The 25,934-nt window shown below is 34.8% G+C and overlaps 1 protein-coding gene across 2 annotated transcripts in view; it reads left to right on the plus strand.

Annotated features, from left to right (window-relative positions):
• Nucleotides 1-25,934, plus strand: part of GRIK2 (glutamate ionotropic receptor kainate type subunit 2) — a gene marked incomplete at both ends in the record, with an annotated part of 636,473 nt that overhangs the window by 306,637 nt on the left and 303,902 nt on the right. For both annotated transcript variants that reach the window (XM_082668692.1, XM_082668693.1), the window contains one exon: nucleotides 2,796-2,969. In XM_082668692.1, the coding sequence (XP_082524818.1) occupies nucleotides 2,796-2,969 (174 nt within the window). The remainder of the gene's footprint in view (nucleotides 1-2,795; nucleotides 2,970-25,934) is intronic.

Here is a 25,934-nt window from a genome sequence, read left to right on the forward strand (position 1 = left end):
ATAATACTGGCACTTTTAAAGTTATGATTTATTTTATTTTGATAAAACCCAAGAGGAATTATCATCATAGAGATCTAATGATTCTTGGTGGGAAGCTGATGATTTTGAAATAATATCGTTTCAGATATTAATTCAAAATAATGTCTTATTTTTATATCGCTTAGAGGACTTTCAGAACATAATGGATTTTAAAATTAGTTTGCTGAGAAATCAATGTTTTAGAAAAGCACAAATTCTTATGTTGTTAGCTCTATTGACTTAACCGAAATCAGGTTTATTGAAGCTGCTCCTCTAGTAGATTAAATTTCCCATTCTGTTTTTGCATATGTTAAGTTGGATTTTTTTAAGTAAATATGATTTAATTTGCAATTAGCAAATTGAATGTTACCCTTATCTTTTGTCTTTACGTAACCACTACAGTTTTTTCTCAATATGCGTGAAAATCTGACATTCTTTTTTTTTTTATCAAACCTACTTACCCTTAGCTCTATTTCTTTACCAATACATTATCCTAGTTTTCCTTCCACTGTGAAACAGCTATCTGTCTCTGTCACTATTTCCTGCCCATCCCCCCAATATGAGAGTATCTCCAAGTTTGGGCATGTATCTTATTTTCTTTTTTCCTCTTCAATTATTTGCTTCAGAACTGGTATGTACTTACAGCTTCAATTATGACCTTTGTTCAAATGAGATCTAAATGTCTATCTGTAATATTCCTGAATTGTTGTATATCGCTGCGTTGCAGAACGTTTTCTAATCGTTGTGGCGTTAAGATAATTTCAAGTTATTTAAACCTTAATGTATTGTCCTCTGAAGTGACTCATCTTCTGACTCTTCCTTCAAAACTTCCACTGTCTCTAACTCCTGTATCCCCAACAAAATGCCACTGATTTTTTCTCCATAGTGTCTGTAGTATGCATCTTCTCCTTTCCCACAATGACCAGTCTAACCAATGCTCTCTCTTTGTTAACTCAAAAGTTTTCCAATTGATCTCTTTGCTTTTAGGAGTCTTGAAGTTACCAGATTAAATTACTAAAATTTAGTAATTGGTCTAAATTACTAAATTTTAAATCTAAATTGATCACAATAGCTTCTTGTAAAAACAACTCTTCTTCAATGAAGATGCTTCACACAGTAGGTTGTATTTTACTGGTAAATACTAAGGCTAACTCTGCTGTATATCTGTATCACTTCCCACCAGGCAACTTTTTTGCAGTCTGTGAGAAACTTAGTGATGGGCTGGTGGAGAGTGAGTGGAAGCCTTCACTCGTCAGCAAATTATATTTCAATGCCGTTGAAACTCAGTTCTACCATAATCATAAGATTTTAGGGAAATCGAAAGCATCTCTTAATAAGGAAAAAAATGGAAAAAAAAACTAGTTTAGTATATGTAGGACTCATCTAGCCTATAATTGATGTCCTTTTCAGTTTGATTCTAACCTAACTTTCCTATTTTCTTTTGCCACTGTTCTCCCTCATGAATTCTCTTATAGCCAAACTGATTTAGGTCAGTCTCCTGAGTAGACTTTATATTTTCTAATTTTTGTATCTCTACTGACATTTTGGTTTCCTTTTGTCTTTTGACTATCAAGAGCATGGCCATTCTTTAATGGCAGCTCAGATCCCATCTGCTCTGTGAAGTTGTTCTTTACTATAAAAATTGAAAATCATTTGTCTTGCTTCTGACTCTTTGCACTTATCACTTGTACTCTTTTGCCCCTTAGCATATATTGTAGTACATTTTATATATATATATATATATATATATATATATATATATATATATATATATATATATATATATATATGTAGCCAGAGAGAGAGAGAGAGATAATCTCCTTGGCTAGATTGCAAATGTTGAAAACTAAAAACCTAAAAGTTCCTTATATTTTTCACAGCACAGAATAGAGCTCAGGCCAACGTCAGCTTCTCTTCACTGAATTTTGCTTCTATAATCTAGTCGGTACAGCTGTATGAGCAAGCTGTGCCCAGGACTAATGGCATTGATCGTGCCCTGGCTCTCAGTAGTTCTCAATGTTGTCTGTAAGATCTAAGGAATAGCTAATGCCAACTCAGTGGGGGCAAAAGTCCCACATGCTGCATGTTCTCATAGTGACATCCGACTGCCCCGACAGCTTTGGCCTCCTATCTCCTGGGCAAATCCAGAGCACTCACTATATATAGAGTAGAAAGGGCAACCAAAATCTGAAGTGTTCCTTATGGGGGAGTTGCTAGATAGGGTATAAGACAAAAGAACTACAAGAGTTCTTGTAACCAATAAGGCCAGTTTTGTTAACTTTTTTCCTCAGCTTTGATATAATTTTCATTAGTTAGAAGCTATATTTCATGATCTGTTTCTTAAAAAAAAAAGAAGAAAGACAAAGCAAAATAACACAAAAATGGCAATAACCAGTCAAGGAAGCAAGACATGGGAAAACACCTATAATCAGTTAAATATAAAAGAGTAACGCATAAAATTTAAGGGCAAGCTATCCCTAACATAGAGAAGAAAGCTTATGCAAACCTTAAAGGTAGGTTGTAGAAAAGCCTGTTGTTCCACTGGTGGAACTGGAATAATATATATATGTACTTGTTTATGTAGAGTGTATATATATTTGCATTGGCAAAACATGAGGATAGTGTATTTGAATCTTGGTGATTTGTGATGTTTGAACATCACTTGAGACACAGTGGTGTTAAGTAACCTAAAGCAAGCAGGAATACATGATTATTTCAATTATACTTGCCTATGAATATTCTCTCTTGATACTAACACAAAGAAATTTGTCTTTTAGGACCTCTTCGCTCTTGATGTAGAGCCCTACCGATACAGTGGTGTTAACATGACAGGGTTCAGAATATTAAATACAGAAAATACACAAGTCTCCTCCATCATTGAAAAGTGGTCTATGGAACGGTTGCAGGCACCTCCGAAACCCGACTCAGGTTTGCTGGATGGATTTATGACGGTATGAATACCCACTTAAAGATCAGTTTGTGTGTTTCTAAGTAATATTGCATAAATTATTGAGTCCTCTGGATCCAAACTTCGGTTTAGTTATTAATGTTAAAGGCATGATATCAGAAGTACTATTGCCAAAAAAAAAAAGTACAATTGCCAATAATTCAATTAACAATTTTCTAAATCAATTTTATGTGGCAAATTTAACTTTTATCCAAGTATCTCAAAAGCATTACAACTATTGTCAGAAAACTACAATGTAGGGAATTTCGCTAAAATTAATTACTGCTATATATAGGATAAATTAAAGACTGAAAAGAAGACATTAACCTGAAAGTTATCCTTCTTAACTACTAGTATATGATTACTCTTCATCATGTTGGTTTCTGATATCTGATGTCATATAAATGACTTACATCCCACTAAAATTTCCCTTGAGTTTACTCTTTAAGGTTCAGAATTCACCAATAATCACACTTGTTATTTTCAAGTCTTGGTTTTGAACCTAGAAACTAGACTAATGTTTAAACTGTAAAAGAAGGGTACATTTTATGTAACTTTAGTTGTTTATACCAGTTCTGCCAATGAAAATCTAATGCAGTGTACATACATAATTTAAAATTTTCTAATAGTTATGTTAAAAAACATACACCAAAAGGTAAATTTCAATATTATTAATTTATTTTATTTAACCTATTGTATCAAAAATGCCATTGTTTAAACAATCACTATAAAAATTATGACTGAAATATATTACATTCTTTTTTTCTGTTAAGTCTTTGAAAGTTGGTGTGCATTTGACACTTCACTTATTAGTTCAGACTAGTCACATTTCAAGTTCTCAGTAGCCAAATGTAGCTACTGGCCACCTTATAGGACCAGGTAAGTTTATGCTGTACTATTTAACAAATTATAAATGTCTGATATATTCTCATTCAATCTATTTTCTATAGACAAAGTTACTGCTGCAATTTAGTAAATAGCCCAGCACTTTGGCAATATTTACATTTCCTAGGTCATTAAAAAGTGTCATTCTAAGGCTTCCCTGGTGGCGCAGTGGTTGAGAGTCTGCCTGCCGATGCAGGGGACACAGGTTCGTGCCCCGGTCCGGGGGAATCCTACATGCCGTGGAGCGGCTGGGCCCGTGAGCCATGGCCGCTGAGCCTGTGCGTCCCGAGCCTGTGCGTCCAGAGCCTGTGCTCCGCGATGGGAGAGGCCGCAGCGGTGAGAGGCCTGCAGGGCAAAAAAAAGAAAAAAAAAAAAAAGTCATTCTAAATGGAAATTTTATAAGCAGAAACATCCTCTATCCTGATGTGTGGAAAAGTTTTTTCTATTATGATTGTAATGTTTCCATTAATTGCTTCAATGGGGCTTCAAAGTATGTTTTTAATGTTGTAGCAAAATAAAGGAAATTTTTGTGTTTTTCTTCCCTTAAAAGATTTAGTAATACAAATTGAGTGTCTTCATAGAGACTGTGAAGAAATCATAGTTACCCTCTAGGCACCAACCTTCTAATGGAAAGGAAAAAAAAAAAAAGACATTTATTTTCTTTTAATGAGAAAAATAACCTACTAGAATTTGAAAATATCTTATATCCACATTATTGTTTTAAGGAAATAGTATGAGGGGAATTTTACTCCTGTGCATAAAAAGAGATGGTTGACTAGTTCTAGTATTTCAGTTTTACCTTAAGATATATTTGAGAAACTTTATTGGGAGGAAAATACATAAGTAACTTAAAAATGAAGATTTTTTTTTTCTGAAGTACATCCAGATTAAAAATAAAATACAACCAAGAATAAATTACAAATATTATATTTCATTCGCAGTTTGAAGATGGTGAATCAAACTTTTGGAACCTAATAGACAATGTTATTTTTAAAAATTAAAACATATACTTCCTTTTAAATTGTTATTTTAATCGTGTATATAGTTCTTCCATATATGCTTTCTAACTCTCTTTACCCTTCCTTAATTTCAAGATGGATATTGTCATTTGTTATTCAGAACCATTACTGAATGGTTTTAGGAAAAGTAAATCAATAGGTTTCATGGCAATCTTAATATTTTCATACTCTGTCTTCCACTGATACGTCCAAGGATTAGTGTGCCCTTTTATATATCAGAATCACAAAAATTATCCAGCCTTACTTGGGTACTGTGTGTATTTCAGTATGATTCCTATGTGACTCTACATGTCATCCCTTGAAACTTCTAGTAAGTTAAGTAGACTATTGAAAGAGATAAATACGAAGGAAGATATATTAATTTCATATCTAGGAAGGTAGGGGCTCTTGGAAAGAATTAACCTTCATAAAATGGATCAAAAAAGACAAAAATCAGTTATATTTCTGTATACTAGGAAAGAATAATCTGCAATTTATTAAAATTCATAATTTTTATAAATAAATAAAATTCATTTTCTAAAATAACAACAACAAAAAACCCAGCTATGTGTCTACACTAATGCTAAATGCTTTGCATGCATCATTCCATTTAATCCTCAGAACAACTCACTGAGTTGGTACTATTATTATTCCCATTTTACAGATAGAAATATAAGACCTCAAGTGGTTAACTAACATTCCAATGTCACACAGTAAATGTCAGAATTTTAAATTGAACCTGAGTCTTTCTGTTATCCAAATTTGAACTCTTAGTCATTATTTTTACCTTCCCCCATTAGCCACATAATTACTCCAAGTCCCAGTATTTACAATTACGGAGCACACAGGCCACTAGACAAGATGAGGACCTCAAAGTCAATCAAGTGTTTGGACTCTTTTCTTGGCTTTCCTAAACATATTCTTCTCAATAAAAGGTATATGCACACTAAAAAGAAAAAAAAAAAAAAAAGACGGGGTGTTAGGATGAATGCAGGTTTAGGTTTTTTCTTTCTAGCCATGAGTCCAGTCCTCAATCCTGCCCTTCTTCTGAACTGACAAGTGATTTAGTGGGAGTGGATAAGTGATAGAACAAAAATGCACTGATGAGAAAATGATTAGCCTATTTATTGAAAATTCTGGGCATTGTGTATAGACCATAGATGTTGAAATCTTCAGAAGAATTTTTAATGCCAACACTCTTCTCTTTGTTATAGTCATGAAATACTTTTCAAATAGATCTTAAATAAGAAAAAGAAAAGAGTATAAAGGATAATTACCTCTTTATTTATATATCTTTGAGTTACTGCAAAATATGAAAACCACCAGAAGACTTACATGAGAACATTTTTAAAATGAATGACTTCATTTTTAAAATGAAGATAAATTTCCTTGTATGAGCACTTTTTGAATAGTTCTTATCTAAAAATGTGTGCCAGCTATTTATTTTATTATATTTATAAATAGAGCATGGAATACAAAATATTTTAGAAGTAGACATAAAGTTTGCCATTCAAATAAAGATTTCTTTTAAAATGGATGCAGATTTGATGACTTTTTTACAATTTTCCGAAAGGAAAACTGATAATATCTTTTAAAAATTTCATTAGATAACATTATATAATGATATAAATGATTATATATAAAATATTTTAGTATATAAATTAATTATTAATTATAAAATAGTGCATGATTATTATAAAATAAAACCAGTATGAGATCTGTTTAAAAATATTGGTATATTTATGCCTTGTATGAGTATTCTTTTTCTTTTCCACTTAAGATTAGATTGTAAGCATTTTCCCAGTTATTAAATGTTTAGGAAAAGAAATTAATTAAAGAAATTTTAGAAAATTTAGAAAATATTAGAAAATTTAGAAAGTATATATATATATATATATATATATATATATTTCTGCCATGAATGAAGTAAGGAAGTTAAGAGGATTCTAGTTAGAAAAGAAAATAATTATAGCCTGGCATTGTAGAGTTGGCAACATTCCCTTTAGTCAATTCATGAGATCTCAGTGTTTATATATCCCTTGTTCTTTTTTCTCCCTATGGTCCCATTAAGAAATGGGATTATCAGCAAAGTCCCTAGTACTTGGAGCAAGACCTATTATCAGTATCATAGTCATTTGTCACTATGTAAGATCACAGTGCTTAGATTTTCACATTATTTCTTTATGTTTAAGCTATAAAAAGAAACAATGAATTGGATTCATAAAAATTTTCCTGGTTGAGTTAGCACCTAGGCTAAGTGTTTATCTGTTAAATGACTACTGAATACAAGACCATTTCTACCGTAATTGTAGTTCCTTCTTCTATGGTCTGGGAACATCATATTAAAGATATTAATGCTAGTGGCTCAGTAAAATTCTTATCTTCATTTGGTATTAACCCAACCAGGGAACCAAGTCACACAATACATCCAAACCTGATCTCACTAAGAAGGAAGGAAGAAAGGAAGTCTGACCCTCTTCCTTCACACATGAGGGTTTTGTTTTTAACTCATATCACCTTTCTCGCTCTTTCCCCCATGCCCACACACTGCCATCCAGGTAGTACTCTAAATGCCTCCCTAGACATGAGCCCTTATTATAAAACCCTTTCCCTACTGTGCATTCTTTATAAATTATTCACATATTTCCATGCCCCTGGGAGTGGGGAGGCCCCCTTCGGTGAACATCATCACTGTCCTTTACCACGTGATCAGAAGGCATTTCTTCCCATCCTCTGACCAGACATCTACTTTCCCCAGGCACCGTTAACTATAGGGTGGGAATTCACTTTTTTGAATCCATCAGCGTTTGACAATGGTTACATTTATTATTGACTTATTGAGTTTGCAACAATCTGAATTCAACAGAATGAAATCAAGTAGAAACACCTCAAGGTAAATTTTAGGTTCAGCTATATCCTGGGACTCCTTCCCAGTGCTCCCATTATGTCATGCATCTTAATGCTAATGGACCTGTAATCCATTTGGTATTTTACAAATACCATTTTTTCTTATGTTGTTATATAATATCACATATATTCCTTGACAATGTAAATTTGCAACACAAATCAGTAATGACTGTTGTTTGGCTCTTTCATTCGAATTACTTTAGGGAGATTACCGTTTTTGGACATTTAAACTCTTCGAGACTTACTGCTCTCTCCATTTCCTTTCTCCTCTCTTCATATCCATCCAACGATCATCAAACACTGTCAAATCTACTGTATCAATATCTTGCTTAACTACATTCTTCTTTCCACCCCCAGAGCTATGCCTTGGTTAAGGACCCCATGGACCCCATGGTCTCTCCCCTGGCTGTTGCAATAGTCTCCTCACTGAATTCCCACTCCTAACATCTCTCCTACACTTACCTTTTTCCTACCATGAGCTTACCAAAACGTACTGATGACTCCTTGTCATTGAAATTTTAGCTCATTTGTCAAGCCTGCAAGACCTTCCATGATCTGGCTCCTGCTACTTCTCCAGCCTCGTATTTGCCTGCTCCCTGCTCTTTTAAGCCACCCATCTCACCATCTCACCCTGGCTGAGTCAGCAGTACAGATGCACCTCCTCATTTCAGCGCAGGATGTTCCCATTGTCTGAACCACTTACCCCTGTTTGAATGTCTGGCATATTCCTACTCGTGCTATGATTTTCAGGACTTATGTACCTTTCCGATGAATTTGCTGAGTCCTCCAGACATTTTACATGTGTGCACCTTTTATTTATGCACTTTATATATAACTCCATGTTAAAGTTTAACTCTGGGACTTTTGTTTGTCTTCACACCCCTTTCTCAATAGATTGTAAGTTCTTTTGAGGCAAGAAGCAGGTTTTGTCATTCTTGAAGGCCCTGGACCTAGTTCAGTGCCTGATGCAAACAAAGTAGGGGCTCATCATGATGGAGTGACTGCCTGATTGAATAAATGTGTGTGTTAATTTATTTTAATCATGCTGCATCTGTGTTCTAATCACTAGGCCTTCTCATTTTCCCAAATATATTCTGGGGAGCTTTTTTTATTTACCTACTTGTATTTTATTATCAAGATATCTAATCACTTAGCAAATACAATTAGGGTAGTCTCAATTCTTTGTTAGAAAAATACCTTAAAAGACAAAAACTTAGAAATGCTTTTGATTAAATAGTGAAAGTTTAGTGAGTTAGAGGAGTAGTTCCCATTCTCTTTTGCAAAAGAAGGGATAATGTTTATAAGGGAGGTGAGTCTTTAAGTGTTTAAGTTCCAGTGTCCTCCTAACATTTATTTATAACAACAGACCATGGCCCATAAACTTTATAATTTCTTTCCTCATTTGATTAACTTAAATTAAAAGATAACATCTAGTATATACATTCCCAGCAGGGAGTTAGCTCATGTACTAAAGGGGCACAGTGATCACTCTGCTACTGTACGAAGATTTACCTTTAGAAAAGTCAATGAAAATAGAACCATAGAGAAATAAAGTAGGACCAGGCAAGGCTGTCATTTGCTGCTAGAACTACAAGTTTGCCTTAGCTGCTGTCTGCCTGTCTTAATTAGCTGGAGCCATTTTATTTGATTCAGTTGAAATGAGAATAAAAATAAGACTTTGCCAGACAATGGGTCAAACTAACTTGCCATTTTTTAATCAATAAAGGCATTTTGAAGAAGGTGGTTTTATTTCATGTGCCACTAAAACATCAAAAGTATAAAAAGTAACAAAATAATGAATTATCCTTTCTTTGATCGATTTTACTCATGAGTATGTTGTACACATTACTCTGAATTTTATACCAGGCACTCAGGATTTGGTAATGAAGTCAGTACCTCTGTTTCCTCACAGAAGTTAGGGAATTAAAAAAATCAGGAAGACAGTGAATGTCTTACTGATCACATCTCACATCTTTGTCAGTACAAAAGTCATATTCAAACTTTAATTTCATTTTAATTTGGTGTTTCTTTGATTGTTCTAGTTCCTAAGTCTTCCTTCAAATTCTTGTTAAAATTCCTTGTTTTCCATGCTGTTTTGTGACAGCAAGGACAAATATATATTTACCAGAGGCTTTACATAACTTCTTGGTATTCAGCTGAAAATGTATAACATTTCACAAAATTTATTCACATAATTGCTACTTTTATTCTTATCTTTACCACAGAAGAAATATTTTGGGGTCTGTATTATAATCAAATATGGCAGAAATATTTGCATAAGATGTTTCAGGGTATATAATGAAGTCATAAGCACAACATTCATTACATTTGTATATGATTGATTTAATGAATAGTAAAAGGACATGGAGTATGTGGCATGAATAACAGAATGGCACTGTATTTCTTCACTTTACCTACCTATTAATCTTCCTTGATGTACTAAGCTGCAAGTTGAATCTGAATATAAATAATTGAGATGACCTAGCAACCTCCATGTTTCTTTAACTTGGACCATTCCATCTAAATGCCTTTGCTCATTGGCAGATTAAGCAATCAGCATTTATCTAAAGCTGATAAAAAGATGGAATTTCCATTTTAAGTAACTGTTTCTTACATGAAAGATGACAATTGCATTGAAACATTTCCTTCATAATCATGTGTTTTTTTTAGGTCAATTTTAAAACTTTTCATTTGGCAAAAGTAAGGTTGAATCAAAAGACATTTTTTACCCCTTCTACCCTGAAAATCAAAATTTATCTTTAAAGCATTGATCTCAGATCATGAAATAAAAACTTGTAAAGAATTAATACATTTCTGCTCACAATTTTCCTCAGCTTCTTATATATTTAATAGCTACATAGTTACATATGTATGTAACCAATCCAAGATGGTATGAGGAAGTCTAGGTAGATGAAAATTTGTGCTATTTAGGAAGGAGGGCCCCTCAAGTGACAGTCAATGACAAGGACACCTAAAGAAGATGATGCCAATGCTCTGGCAAGAAAGCAAAGTTCAACATTGCAGAGTCTAGGAATTAGCAACGTTCTGAGATTTAGGACTCCACATCTGTACTGAGCATCAAGATAGAATTGGTAAGAATAAGCGATGAATGTAACCTTGAAAAAGCAAAATGTCAAGCAGGCAGTAGAGGTAAAGAGTCATCAAACTTGGGAAAGCAAATACAGTGCCCAATACAAAGGGAATACAAGGTGATTAAGAAAATAAACAATGGATTCTTTTACTGGAGCTGGCACTCAGGTTAGAATGGGGCTAATGGCAAATTTGACATAATGTTCAATGTCCTGGATTAGAGGAATAGATTGGAAAACAGTGGGAGATAAAGCTGGGATAAAATTTTTACATATCAATTAATAGATTATTATAAATGTGCAATATTTACCATATAGGAATTCAGAATAAAGTCAGCTTGAAATTGCTGGACTTATTATTGGTTGGAATTATTTAAAAACAGAAAGTAAGAGATGACATTGTGGCCTATAAATAACAAGAAAAAAATATTATTACTCAGATATATATTCCTAATAAACAACAGAAAAGTTCTGGTGAAGGAAGGTTAACATTTGCTATAAACAATAGTACTTTCTCTTCATTGGATCTATTTCTAAAATAGAAAGAAAGAATGGATCTATTTACAAAATGTACAAAACATGTTTTATGGCTATTCTGCTTTCAGAGTAAAATACTCAGAGCTAAGCTGCATTCTGTAATTGGGAATAGGATGCAGAATGAGAGGAAGTAGACTAGTCATAATTACTATCAAAACTGTATGTTTTCCTGTATTAGTCCATTTTTATTCATAAGTTTAGGAACTTATTTTAGGCATTTTATTTTTTATTTCCATAATTTTGGAATTTATTTCCAACAGATTGTTGAAATATAATACCAGATAAAAGATATCTTGGCCTTACTAAGTCCTTAAATAAAATAAATTTTAAAAATAATAAATAGTATTGTAAATTTTCATTTATGTATTTTATATAAAAAGAAATAATATAAAACATATATTTATGATCTATATAAATTCCTATTTCTTTAGCTGCTGTTGTGAGTAATAAGCTATTTACTAAAAAGACAGTGGTACTGGCTACAATACTAATAATATAATTAGCATTTATAATATATGATCTCAAGTACTAAATATGTATAAGAGTTTGACAGATTTTTATTATTAAACATAACTATAAAATACTTATTTATAAACACATACATTTAACTATAGGTTTTATTAATTTTGGACTCAATACTTCTGCCAAATTTTAACAAATTTTCCCTCTTCCATACTGTGATTTATAACAAACAAATTGCAGCTTTCTTTTGTCATGCTAAATTTCAGAAGAATTTTATTTAAAAATTGAGAAAGCTGGAAAATATTTCAAGTAAATCAATAACTTGATATATAATAAAATTTATATATAATAAACAATTATAACTGATTTTTTCCATGTAAATATATACCACAGTAGATGTTCACTCTTTTTGTTTTTAAATTACCTACCTCTGTATCTTACCAATGCAGAAATTCTCTCACTTATTTGATCCAAAGAATTACCTGACTCTGTTCTTAGAAATAGGAGCATACACATATATTAAGTGTGTATATTAAGGACCCTAGGATATATAGGAGTCCTAGGAAGTTTGATCCAAGCAATGACTCTCTATATAAACTCTGAATCTAGTTCCTATTGCATGTTACCATTTGTATTGACAATCTCTATTACAAAATAACCTAATTGTGAAATGTATTTAATGTGTACTATATCTTAGAGCTATTATTGCCTTGTAACAACATCATGGGGGCAGTTGTAATCCTCATTTTATAGACGCAGACACATAGAATCGGCAAATTATATATAAAGGAAGATCCCTGGACTATAGTCAGAAGCATATAAAAGGATCCTAAAGCATCCAAAGGTAAAAGTTAAGCATGATTAATTCAAAACCAGCAAATAAATGTTACATGTATTGCTTCTTCTTCAACTTTAATATATAGAGTTTTACACCAATTTTGGGTGAGGTGGTGAGTAGTTGGTCTACCAAACCCTTTTATTTCCTTCCCAGATTAAACCAATAAATAGGGAATACAAGCCAGCATCTGAATCCCATTTCCAATCCTTTCTAATGCTGTTTCTTTAAGCAGGTTATTTAATTAACCTCTTTGAGCCTCACTTGTCAAATAGAAATAATAAATTTTAGTGTGTTGTCCTACAGATCGAAAGGGATAATGAATTAACATATAAGAATATTGTAAACCTACCTGGCTTTTTATAATTATAAGCTATATTATTGCCTCCTCTTAAAATCTCAGTGCCTTATAAATGTAAAACAAATTTTGATACAGGGCTTATAGCTTAATTAATCCAAACATATTATTTCAGCATCTTTTGTCATCTCTTATATGCAGTAACACTGTAATAGATATGTAGTATGTGTGTGTGTTTGTGTGTCTGTGTGTGTGTGTGTTGGATGGTTAATTGATATAGAAACCTTGAAAAGCATTCACACAGAATCTGCTTAGTACTAGAATCTAATAGTCTTCTTTAAAAGTGAGCCCAATCTCAATAATTTGAAATGTGCTATTAGAATGACGTATCCCTATTTAACAGATTTTTTTTCTCTTTTTTTTTAACATCTTTATTGGAGTATAATTGCTTTACAATGGTGTGTTAGTTTCTGCTGTATAACAAAGTGAATCAGCTATACATATACATATATCCCCATATCTCCTCCCTCTTGCTTCTCCCTCCCACCCTCCCTATCCCACCCCTCCAGGTGGTCACAAAGCACCGAGCTGATCCCCCTGTGTTATGCGGCTGCTTCCCACTAGCTATCTATTTTACATTTGGTAGTGCATATATGTCCATGCCACTCTCTCACTTCATCCCAGCTTACCCTTCCCTCTCCATCTAGTTAGAAGTTTGTGAAATTGTATGTGCCATTTATTTTTTCTCAATGTTAGGTAACTTCCTCTTTAGGTTAAGAAGATGGCTTGTTGCACACAGAATTATAGGATGGATTTTTACTTGAGTTTTTTTTTTTATGCCACTTACAGAAGACTATAAAATCTATTCTATTTTCATCTTAGAACAAGAATTTTGGAATCAGAATCATCTGTCTGTTGAAACCAAGGTCTGCTTAGTACTTCTTTTATAAACTTCTAATTATTTAGCATCTTTGAGCCTCAATTACCTCATCTATTTAAAGGAAATAGTAATGCCTACATCATAGAGTCACTATGAAGATTAAATACATAACTTTTATACTGCTCAAAGACTGTGTCTGGCACATAGTAAATCCTCCAAAAATGGTATTTGTTTACTTCAAGGCAAATACCATTTCTGTGCTTTAATGTAAGTGCTATTTCTGTTCAGGGTAAAAGTTCATCATTCTCAAAGAGTCATTTGATTTCCTGTTTGTACAAGTGTAACAATTGAATTAGGATGCAACTATGTAAATACTACTTTTAAAAAAAATGTCAGAGTAGGTAGCTGCTTACTTTGGTGCTCTGGATGAGATTAAGTGAATGAGTGACATGAATCATCACTAGTTTTACTACCAAATTGTTGATGTTCATCTTATCACACTGATACCTAAGTAATTGTGTTTACATTAGAAAGACAATTTTTTTAAAAAAGTGTAGCCTATACAGTTTTGTGATATAAAAGCCTAAGAAACAGTCTAGGATCTACTCTGATGCACTAATTTCTAAGATATGCTTGGCCAATACTCTTTAAATCAACATTAATAAATCAAAAGAATATTTCAGACAAAATGAAATGATGAGTTTTAGGGTGAATTTGCCTAAGGGATATTAGGAATTCTCTTGCTTTATTATGCAGAGAGGAAATATTATGTTGATCTTTCATTTGCCTTTCTAAAAGAATTCATAAATATTTTATTCATTAATCTTCAGAATACCCCGTGACCAAATTGAACCAGAAGGGAAAAGTAAGTTGTTAAACAGATGTTGAAATGTTATTTCAATGAAGGAAATCAGTCCTTCATGAAAAATTCCTGTATATTGTTACTCATTAATACATTCTCCAAATAGTTCTTGCACACCTACTATATGCAATCTGTGTTAATATATCATGTGGATGATGAAAATATATATATACATATTATATATTACATGATGTCTGCACCTGAAGAATTATCAGTTAAGTAAGGAAAGTAAAACATTGCCTTAAATAATAATAATTAAAAAAAATGCTGACCTGTAATAAGGAATATATTTAGAAAATAGTGTGTTTGGCTGGGAGTTTATCCACCTTTTGTTAAGGATGTAATTACAACTTCACATAAAATTGAGAATGGTTACGTGCCCAAGTTAACAGGAAAAACAGTTCCCTTTCTTTGTAGTTTCTTCACTGGACATTGTAAAAAATCCACCATCCTGTGATAAATGCAGGAAACTCAGAGATTTGATCAGGTTGATCAGGCCAATTGACGGAGCCATAGGCTCCACTGTAAGATGCTCCACTCAGATGTGCCCTGTTGAAGCTGGAGAATTCCATGGCTGCTACCCAGTTTGAAGAACTCCAGAAAGTAGTACCACAGTTCTGGAGCTGCTGCCATACTTAGGGTCCTGGTATTTCTTCTGAAAACATGGCTGGCAAATGGTCATCTCCATCCACTCATGCCTCTATTGCCTCTGGTGTTAGGGGCCATTTGCCAATTGTCTCTCCACATCCTGTCTAATCACTCTGGAACAAGGGCTCCACTGGAGCAAGGGCTCAAGTTCAACTTGGCCTAGATTCCCACTATTTCAGCTTTCAGCGTTGCAGTTATTTAACTCTTTAGTTTACACAATAAGCATGCACCTGGGAGCCTGCCCGTATTGCCAGAATGACTGAGTTGACAGCCCCTGTCAATAGTCACAGGCTGTTTGCAGACCCAGCCCTCCGCAGTGCTCTCAGGCCTTGTCTAGACTGGGGCCTCTCTCAGCTAGGAGTGTTTCCTCACATTTGACGGCACTTGGACAGCCTCCGGTCCCTCAGAGGGGTTCTGGTTTGGGGTCTTGATTGTTTTTCTCTTAGGAGCTTCCTTGACTCTTTTGCAAATGTACTTCCTTCCTTCCCAGCAACTTTCAAGCCCCTGGTAATGTTAAGGAATGGAGAAAAGAGTGGTCTCTGTAAAACCAAATGCACAGTTGCTATGGCTACCACAGAGCGGTGCAGAGTGGGCTTTCATCTACTTAAATACATTTTTTAAAAAGGTCACACAATGGATCTACTCAGAACCAGAAAATCTACACCAAGAGAATTTGATGTTTCTATCTTTCAACTTGGAGCTAAATTAATAATAAACATAATAATAATTATTATTATTTTAATTAGTATTATTTTTCCATCATGACCAAGTACTGGACGCCCCTGCTACTTTGTTGTAAGAATTTGTAACAGTGGTGTCTTTGGGAAGTTTGGTGGGATTGGAAAGGGGGTTTGGGGGAAGGTAGTGCTTGAACTGGATCTTGAATGTGAATTTGAACACAAAGAGCTTTTTTTTTTTTTTTTTTTTGGCGGCACACGGGCCTCTCACTGTTGTGGCCTCTCCCGTTGCGGAGCACAGGCTCCGGACGCGCAGGCTCAGTGGCCATGGCTCACGGGCCCAGCCACTCTGCGGCATGTGGGATCTTCCCGGACCAGGGCACGAACCCGTGTCCCCTGCATCGGCAGGCGGCCTCTCAACCACTGCGCCACCAGGGAAGCCCCACAAATAGCATTTTGATAAGACTAGATGAGAGCAGGAAAGTCATGTTGGAAGAAGAGAATGGGAAGCCACTAAATGTTTTAGAATAGGACTGTGCAATAAAAGTACTATTGACCATTTACCGTGTGTCCACTCTTTGGTAAACATTATGCGGTTTGTGGTAATTGTATAAAGATGTGCTTGCCTCACACTATCTCTAATTCTTACCAAAATGATGCAAGATGAGCATTATTTCTCACTTTACAGATGATGGAACTGAGGCTCAAATACGTTTAGTATGTTGTCCAAGGACATTCAGCTCAGATGGAGGCTGAGCTTTAAGTCCAGACCTTTCTAACTTGATAGCTCGTGCTCTTCCTGCCCTACTTTGTTCCCCCAAAGGCTCATCTGGTGGCTCTGTGCAGGTGCATTAGACTTACTGCAGTGCTGGGTGGGAAGCTGTCATTCAAGTCGGCAGTAAGAATGACTGAAAAGTAGAGCAGAGAGGTCTCAAAGGAATGATTGAATGGGAAAGCCTTTTCGAGGTCGGAAAGAAGAATAAGGAGACAAGAGACGCTTTTCAGCTTTTCAGCCTTCCAGCTTAGGTGACTGGGAGGACAGTAGTGCTTTTAATAAAAATGGGCCTGTCGGGCTTCCCTGGCGGCGCAGTGGTTGAGAGTCCGCCTGCCGATGCAGGGGACGCGGGTTCGTGCCCCGGTCCGGGAAGATCCCACATGCCGCGGAGCGGCTGGGCCCATGAGCCATGGCCGCTGAGCCTGCGCGTCCGGAGCCTGTGCTCCGCAACGGGAGAGGCCACAACAGTGAGAGGCCCGCGTACCGCAAGAAAAAAAAAAAGAAAAATGGGGCTGTCTGGAGGAGGTGGTGGTGGCTTGGAAAGGGGATGATATTGCTTACAAACACATAGAATTTAAGATGATGAAAGAAGGACCTGGCAAAAAGTTGTAAGCTGCAATACTGTTTCTCATTGCAGTAATGCCTCAGTTTCTTTTTCAGAAATAGGGGGAAACATCCTAGTTCTATGGGTATATGTTGCAACCCAAAGAAAGGGATCTAACCAACTTGTTTGGCCACCTCGACTAAGCAACCTTGGAAGTGAGAAAATTTAAGTCATATTGAATATCAGTAAAGAATTACTACATCTTTTAGTGCCTTTGTTTCTCAGTAGTCCAGCCAGAACAGCCTAAGGCTCTACAGCCAATGTGTCTCGGCTCTTAGGAATGTGCCTTGGGAGAAGAGATGTTAATTTGAATTCTGGTCCTGGCTTTCAAGGAAAATATTACCCCTGTTAAATGTTGCCTTTAAAAATCAGCTTTTCAGACTCTATTCTCAGCTTTTAAATATTTATTCCTCTCTCCAAGTCCTTTACTTTATCAAAAGGAAAAGGGAAATGAATAAGTGATAAATTAAAGACTGTGAAATACCTCTAAAATGTGAACTTCTCTAGCCCCTAAGGCAGGTGCACATGAATTTAACTGACAAAAATCATACCCAGTTTTCCAGATTTGAGAGCCTGCTACACTAAAATTTAAGTAAATTTTAAGTAAATTTGAAACAATCAAAATCACAATAAGGTAAATACAGATGTTACTCATTTGTTCACTTTTAAAAGCATCATGAATATTTTGAATATTTAATATTATTTAAATTTTTTTGAATAGATTATGCATACTGTAAAAAATTTGTAAACTTAAAAAATATATATGAATGAAAAGTAAAATATCCTGTTCATTAACACACCAAGCGAAGAGAATGGCAACCAACATTTTAGGGATGGGAAGCTCTCTTAACTTACCTTCCCTTAACTGATTCATGAGAGTAACCAAAGCTTTCTATCTATTGGCTAAAATAAACTGATGTCCATAGCAGCCTGGAAACTCACCACTAGTAGGCTACCCTATCATGCTTCTGTATTTTGCTCCCACAGTTGGGTATTCTTAAAAAAGGTCATTAGTGTTTCTTCCAAAACCAGTTTATGCTTGTTCTACTTATTAATGACATAATTCAATTAAATATTACCTCAAATAATAAAATACAAGGGCACTTTCAATTAAAAGAAACCAAAACTGGAAATCATGGATATCCGTCTTATTTGGGGTTTATGCAAAACAGAAGAGGGATTCCAATCAAGAGACTGATGAAAAGGGTGTCAGCTCTACATCAGTATATTAGGGATAAATTTACAGTTAGATGTTTTACATTAAAATGAATTTTAAAGTATATATTTAAGTATATATTTAATCAAGCATCTTAATTAACTGGCTAAATATTAGCTTTGTTTGCTTTGGAAAACAGGTCATCCCTGTACTTATTTATTAATTTTTCTACACACTTGCACATATTTTATTAGAAATAAGATCATACGGTATATGTTTGCATAATGTTTTCTTAAAGTTGAACTAATATTTATTTAAAATCTGCTGTGTGTGAGGCACTGTTATTGGCATAGGGATAGAGTGATAAACTAGATGAAGATGAAGTTTACCTTCTATTTGGCAAAGAGGAGAATAAATGAAACAAGTTAGGGGAAGGGGACAGAGAATGATGAGGGGTGGGGAGGGCTCTTTAGCTAGGGTGTTGGAAGGAGATGATGTGTGGGATAGGCCTAAATAATGAGAAACATGGAGCCAGGCAAAGATTTCTGAGAAGCACATCCTAGGCAGAAGGAAAAACAAGTGCAAACTCCTTGAGATGGAAACAGCAAGTTGTATCTGAGGGAAAGAAAGGTGACCTCTCAGTGTGCTGGATGATTTAGAGAAAGAGGGGCAATGATAGAAGTTTGGAGAAGTGGTCATGACACATAGCATTTAGGTCATTGAAGGACTTGGGAATTTGGATTTTGATCTAATTGCAGTGGAAGCCCTGGAGGACTTCAGTGAGGGGAAGGCTATAATATGATTCAGGCACTGAGAAGATGCCTGTGGCTTCTGTGTCTCATTCAAGCGGGATGAGTTAGACCCCTGTTTTAGTAATGCTGATGAAAAATGCTGATGACTTGGACTCAGGTTTTAGCCATGGAGCTAAAAGTGGTGGAATTTGAGATATAATGTGGAGTGATGTGAACAGGACTCATTAATCGGTAAACTAAGGGAAGTGAGTAAGGTAAGGAGGAAGCAGCACCTGCTGTCAGTGTCTTACCGATATGCCTCCGACTTTATGGTTCAGGGTACCCAGAAGACTTGTAGCTGCCAGTACCTGCTTCTCTGTGTCTAAGGACTTTTTCCAGAAAGAAGCTCTGCTCATATGTCTAGCAGGCTAGGAGTACTGGGTGGTTACTCCCCTCCCCGATAGCCCAAAGAAGCCCTTAACCAGTGAGAATGAATGTATAAATAGCCCAGCTCTCTCAGTCTTGGAGCGAGATAATTCTGAGATGTATCCTTTATATAATTTCTCAAAATGTACCTGTGAGATCGAGCTCCATTTACACGTACGGTAGCTGGCTTACCTCCCACTTATTAGTTGCTTTCCCTTCCCTACATCACTTCTTCCCTTCCTTACTGGTGGTCTCTACAACTCCCAAGTAAGCATTTTCTGCTGAATCCTTGTCTCAGAGTCTGTGTCTGTGGGAACCCAGACTGAGACAGAGGACTTCTAGGTTTTGAAAGTCTGAAGTTGATGGAAATGGGGCCATATACTAAAAATGGAGAAGAAGAGTTAAAAAGCTGATTTGGGGGTGAACAATCAGAATACCCTTTGATGCACTGTATGAATTATTTATTAGATATTCAAGTGATATTTTTTTGTTCAATATTGTATTGGTTGTACGTTAACAGTGTCAGACACATAATATGCACTCAATAAATATTTGTTAAATGAAGGAAAGAATTATTTGGGGGAATACATGATTTTGGAATGGCAGATGTTTTATGAAGCTAAAACTTAGGTGAAAGGTCAGGATTGGAGTACCGATTTGTGAGTCAGCAGGACATAAATAATATATAAAGCCAAGGGACTGGATAAGATCATCTAGGAACATAATGTGGACAGAGAGGAGAAGAGTGCCAAGGACTGACCTGAAAAGTAAGGAGCCAGCAAAGGTGATTGGAGAGAGGTGTGCAGTAAGGTAGAAGGAAAACAGAGAAGAACCTGATTTTGTGGAAGCCTAGAGAAGGAAACATTTTGAGAATGACAATGGTCAGTTGTGTCAAATCATGCTACTAACACCATTCAAGTACGGCAAGGTTAGAGAGTTGGTCGTTAGATGAAATACATATGTACTCGTCTGTGCAAATGGGTAATGGACTTAACTGGTCACTAGTTACTGGGAAATTTTCTTTTAATGTCCATCTCTTTTTATAATAGAGCAGTGTTACCTTACAGGGAATAGAAAAATCTTTAGAAACAGATTTTATAGAAAGATCTTTATAAAACAGAACTAGTAACAGTTAATGTAAGAATTTGCTGTTTTCATATGCTGCCAATGTAAGACAGCAGTCATTTATGATTGCCAACAAATGACAAAGTTAAATGTAGTAAAAAAAAAATATTTTGCATATCAATTAGTTTTACCATCTACTTTGATTCTCTTTAAATATTAAATATTGAATATACAGTTCTTTAAACTGCATTGTTTCTGTTTCTTTAATGAGCTATCTAAACTAAATTCTTTAAGAAGTACAATAATAAATAGGAAATCAACAGGGTTAGGAAATATATAAGGAGACGTGCAGAATTCTAATCTTCTTGCTGGTGTTGTATTCAATATTTTGCCTTCATCAAAACGTACCCACAGGAACACAGCTGGACAGAATATCTTTCTGTGATCTTTAGTAACTCTGTAGTGCCCCATAAATGACTCAGCTACAATCAGTGAATGCGCTTCAGGCCTTGATTTTTGTTTTTAGTTCAAAGATGAACACCATGAAGACACCACGCAGAGAGAGTTGTCATGTGTTGTTTCAGATCTTCTTTAGTAAAAGCTGAATTTTCTTGTTTTTGTTCTACCAAATATCTTCTATGCATATGATAGTTAAAAAAATAATAAATCATTTTTGAATATATTAGAGACTATTAACCAGAACATGATAACATTAAAGTAGGTGTCCCCACCCTCTAAAAACATAATACCACCCCAACACTTGTCTGTCAGCATGTTTATCGTTCAAAAATTTTATTTTCTCATATTGTTGTATATTTGCAAACATCTACCTATACTACACAGAACATTAGTTTTTAATTTTATAATTAAAATATATCAAATATTGTATCTGTTTTGGTCCTCTATGAAGCAAATGCCAAGATATGATTAGATGTACAAGAGATTTATTGGTAGATATGCCAGTAAAGGATAAAGAGGGAGGAAGTTAGAATATTTGGAGAGTCTTCAGACCGAGATGCAGGTCTGAAACTTGAAAGGAGACAGGGAAGTTAGGATTGGATAGGAAGAACTTCAGACTGCAATGCACAAACTCTTAGCTGTGCTGAAGGGGATTTCTTTAGCCAGAGCTTCCCTCTGGATTAACTTTGCATCATGCAGGAAAGGCATGGTTCTATGAAGCATGCCAAGCTCGGCCTTTGGCTGTGAGCAGCCCAGCAGAAATATGTTTTAGTGAACACAGTGGTGCATACAAAGGCGCAGAAGCTGAAGGCTGTTAAACAGCTCCGTTCCCTGTAGCAGTTTGTCTTGAAGGAAGATTTGAGCAAGGGATCTCCACGGCCATTACACATACAGATACTGAGCCTTTTAGTGGAGTTATTGTCAAAGGGATATATAGATTTTCTTTCTTGTTTTCCTTAGTTTATAATGCCCATCCTAACCAACCATGAGCTATAAGTGTTATCAGGTGAGAGACCAAGGATGGACTGTGTAGCTCCATCATGGTCTTAGATTAAAAACAACAACAGTTAAATAAACAAATAAATCTAAAACAGATGTCCTGATTATAGGACAGTGTAGGCTTATATATGTTTGCAAATAAATAAACATGTTTTCATTTGACACAATACTGTTAACAAACTAATTCAAAATTGTAAGAAGATTATTATATTTTATTGAGGAATGCCCAGCAGTGTTCAACAAAATAGGGAGGGAAACTTGTAAGTAAGCATGGAGAATAGTACAATCAGATTAGAAGGCACATAGATTTAATAATGAGTTAATTGAGAATAGCCATATGACTTACAAATGCATTAAACAAATTTAAAGAATTGTGATAGTATCATCCCTCTGAAATGAAAACCCCACAGCACAAAGAAAGATGAATAGGCTCTCCCACTCAGCAAGCCTTGAAAGGTGCTCAACTTACTTTATCTTAATTAATAGGTCATAATTTAGTCTTTGATTCACAAAAAAATCACAAAGGTTGCAGTATTCCTAGATTATAATTTATTATAGTTATTTTTAACTTAGTTATCATTATGCAGTTATGTTTCTTAAAATTCAATAATAAGTTATAGTGAGTATTGATTATGTGTCCTGTCCTGGGAACTGCCGATACACAAGGAAAGCAAATCAGATGTTATCCCTTCCCTTGTTGGTTAATTGAAGTTTCATTCATCCACCCCCTGACAAATGAAATATATGTTTTCCTACTGTTCTTCTACACACTGGAGGTACTGCAATAAGTAGACAAAACAGACAAAATAAATTAATGAATAACTAAATAAACATGTCCCCAAATGGAACTAACAATTGTGTAATATCCCTTTGTAGATAGAATCTTTTATTCTGTATTTAACACTACTAAATTCTTTAATAGAGTTTATTGTAGATCCTACAACACAGAACCCAACTTGAGATATAGAGTGTTTAAAAGTCAATTTATATTTCAATAAAAAAGTAAAAGACAATGGAATTTATTTGAAGAATTCTAGTATTGAAAAATAAACTGAAATAAGCATAATCCAACATTTCTTACTTTGCAATTGTATCTTTAAAATATATCTTAATTTTTTTCTGATGAAAATTATTATTTAAAGAAATTAATATATAAATTGGTAGTACAAATCTTCAAAGATAGTTCCATTAACAGGTTGATATATATTCTTCAATAATTTATAGTTGTAAACCCACCCATAAATATATTTTTCACATTAATTTCACTATACATGGTGTTCAGTAACTTTGCTTTTTCATTTAATATTTATGAACTCATTGTCCTTTTTTTTTTCTTTTACTTCCCTTATCTTTCTTAATTACTAGTGTCTAAATGTATAGGTATATAATTTACTGATAATATTCAGGTTGTTTCCAGTTATTTAATAAACATTCCTATGGAAAATATAAATCTCCATGAACATTTTTATTACTTCCTTAGGATAAATTCTTAACAATGGTACACTTGATCAAATATGTGCATGTTTTAAATTTTGATGTGTATTTCCAGATAACTCTTCAAACCTCATATAATAGTTTTCCAGTTTTCCTCTGTTGTGGATTGAATTATGTCTCCTAAAAGATATATTGAAGTCCTGACTCCTAGAACCTGTGAATGTGACCTTATTTGGAAATAGAGTCTTTGCAGATGTAATCAGGTTAAGATCAGGTCATTGAGGGTGGGCAGCTATCCTTCGATATGACTGAGGTCCTTGTAAGAAGAGGCAAATTTGAACATAAACACACGTACACACAGAGGAGAACATCACATGAAGAAACTTCTGTTGTGTTAAGCCATCTCAGTTTGTAGTAATTTGTTAAGGCAGCCCTAGTGCATTTGAGAGTGCATTCTTACCCATACTCTCTCCAGCTTGAGCATTCTTACTATTTTTTTCCTTTCGTCAGTTAGAAAAGTAAAATTAAAAAGATACCTAATAACTTTTGAATCTACATAAAGCTCATTATCTAGAAGGCAGAGAATTATTATATTATTTATATGTACTTATATTTACACTTTTATTTATCTAGCTGTCTACCAATGAACCTACCTTTAATCCTTCACTTTGTTTTATAAAAGGATTTAAGCAGCTGTTTTCCAATTAGTATAGAAAAAAATGCTATAAATTTGAAGGAAGGGAAATTTTCATTAAATAAATAGGCTTGTGTATTATCCTCTCAGCTGAATAACTGGGCCTTGCAAGGTCTAGGTATGGCTAGAGCCTTAAGCTGATGGCTCTAATAGTGACTGGATTGCAGGATGAAAACCTTATGTTTGTGATTTCTGGCTAGCCTCTTATCACTTAGCTTCAGGTTTTGGCAAAGACCTAGGATGGCAAAGAGTCATCTGCTATTTCTGTGGGATAGAAAGCAGAGAATTCTTGCCATTAATGTTCAGCTTTGCTCTCATAAGAGTTTGTCTATGCAGCTGAAATATGCAGACTTGGTTCTGGAAGGGAAAGAGCTTCCTGACAGTGTCAATTCAAGGGTGTTCTGGGTTTACCCTTAGCCTCTGGGGATTGCATCATGAGAGGCAAAAATTTCTACAAAATATTCATCAATGCCACTGTCAGAGATAGTTCGTCATAGGCTGATTTGATCAGGATGACATTTATTATGTTTTAAGCATAAGAAGAGCCCCTTGTGGAGTCCTCATTTTGAAGTCTTTTCAAACAGAAAGTATTTAAAATGTCATCTCTTGGGATGATGAGACAGTTGCAGAGTGTGAGACAGTAATGGTGAAATGGAAGAGTAGGGGATTTGCAGTCAGAGACCTGGATTCTAGTCCTTGCTTTGCTGCTTTCATGCGATGTGTCACTGGAAAGGTGACTTGAACCTCTGTTTTCTCATCAGTCAGATGGGCTTATAAAGTTCACCACAAAAGCTGACTGTGAGGGTCAAATGAGAACACGTTTATGTAAATGTTTTGGGAAAACCTACAGCTAAACATATGTAACATTTTAGTTTGTACTTTGACTAAACTAAAGAGTGATTAAACTTCGTGACCTTTAATTGTTTCTTCTCTCTTTTATAAATCTTTGAGTCATACTTAATCTATAGATGAAAGAACAAAATAAAACTCTATAATAACTAAAATTTTGTTTGATTGGAGCTGACTTTAGGCAGAAGAGTATTATCATTGAGGATTGCTCATAGCCCCTCCTATGGCTCACTCATCCTGCCATCCTAGGGTTCCTTACTTTCCATGTGGGTTCATTCTAAACCTGAGGTCTATATGTTCCACAGGAAACAAACTGATAACCAATATTCTTGAAAAACTATCCTTGCAGATTTGATAGTTGGAAAAACTGTTTAAAGTATAAATCTGCCTTAATTTACCTCTCATTAACCAGGGCTCTCTTTATATACTGCTTGAAAATTGGTAGGCATTTTGACAGTTGAGATGACACTTCAAAACAATTTTGTGACACTTTACCTTCTATTTCTAATGTTAAACCAGGGAGAAATGAAATGCCTCAGTGGCATCACAGATGTAGACTTCAAAGTGAAGGCTCAGCCTTATGAGAATGAGAGCTCTGGTTAGTTGTGAATGGGGAAGATAATTTAAAAGTTCCTGATTATATGCCACTTACTACTCTTAACAATTACCAAAACTCTGAATAGTGTAACTCTTTTAATG

This window comes from Grampus griseus (genome assembly GCF_964374135.1).
Source record: "Grampus griseus genome assembly, chromosome: 13".
NCBI lineage: Eukaryota > Metazoa > Chordata > Mammalia > Artiodactyla > Delphinidae > Grampus > Grampus griseus.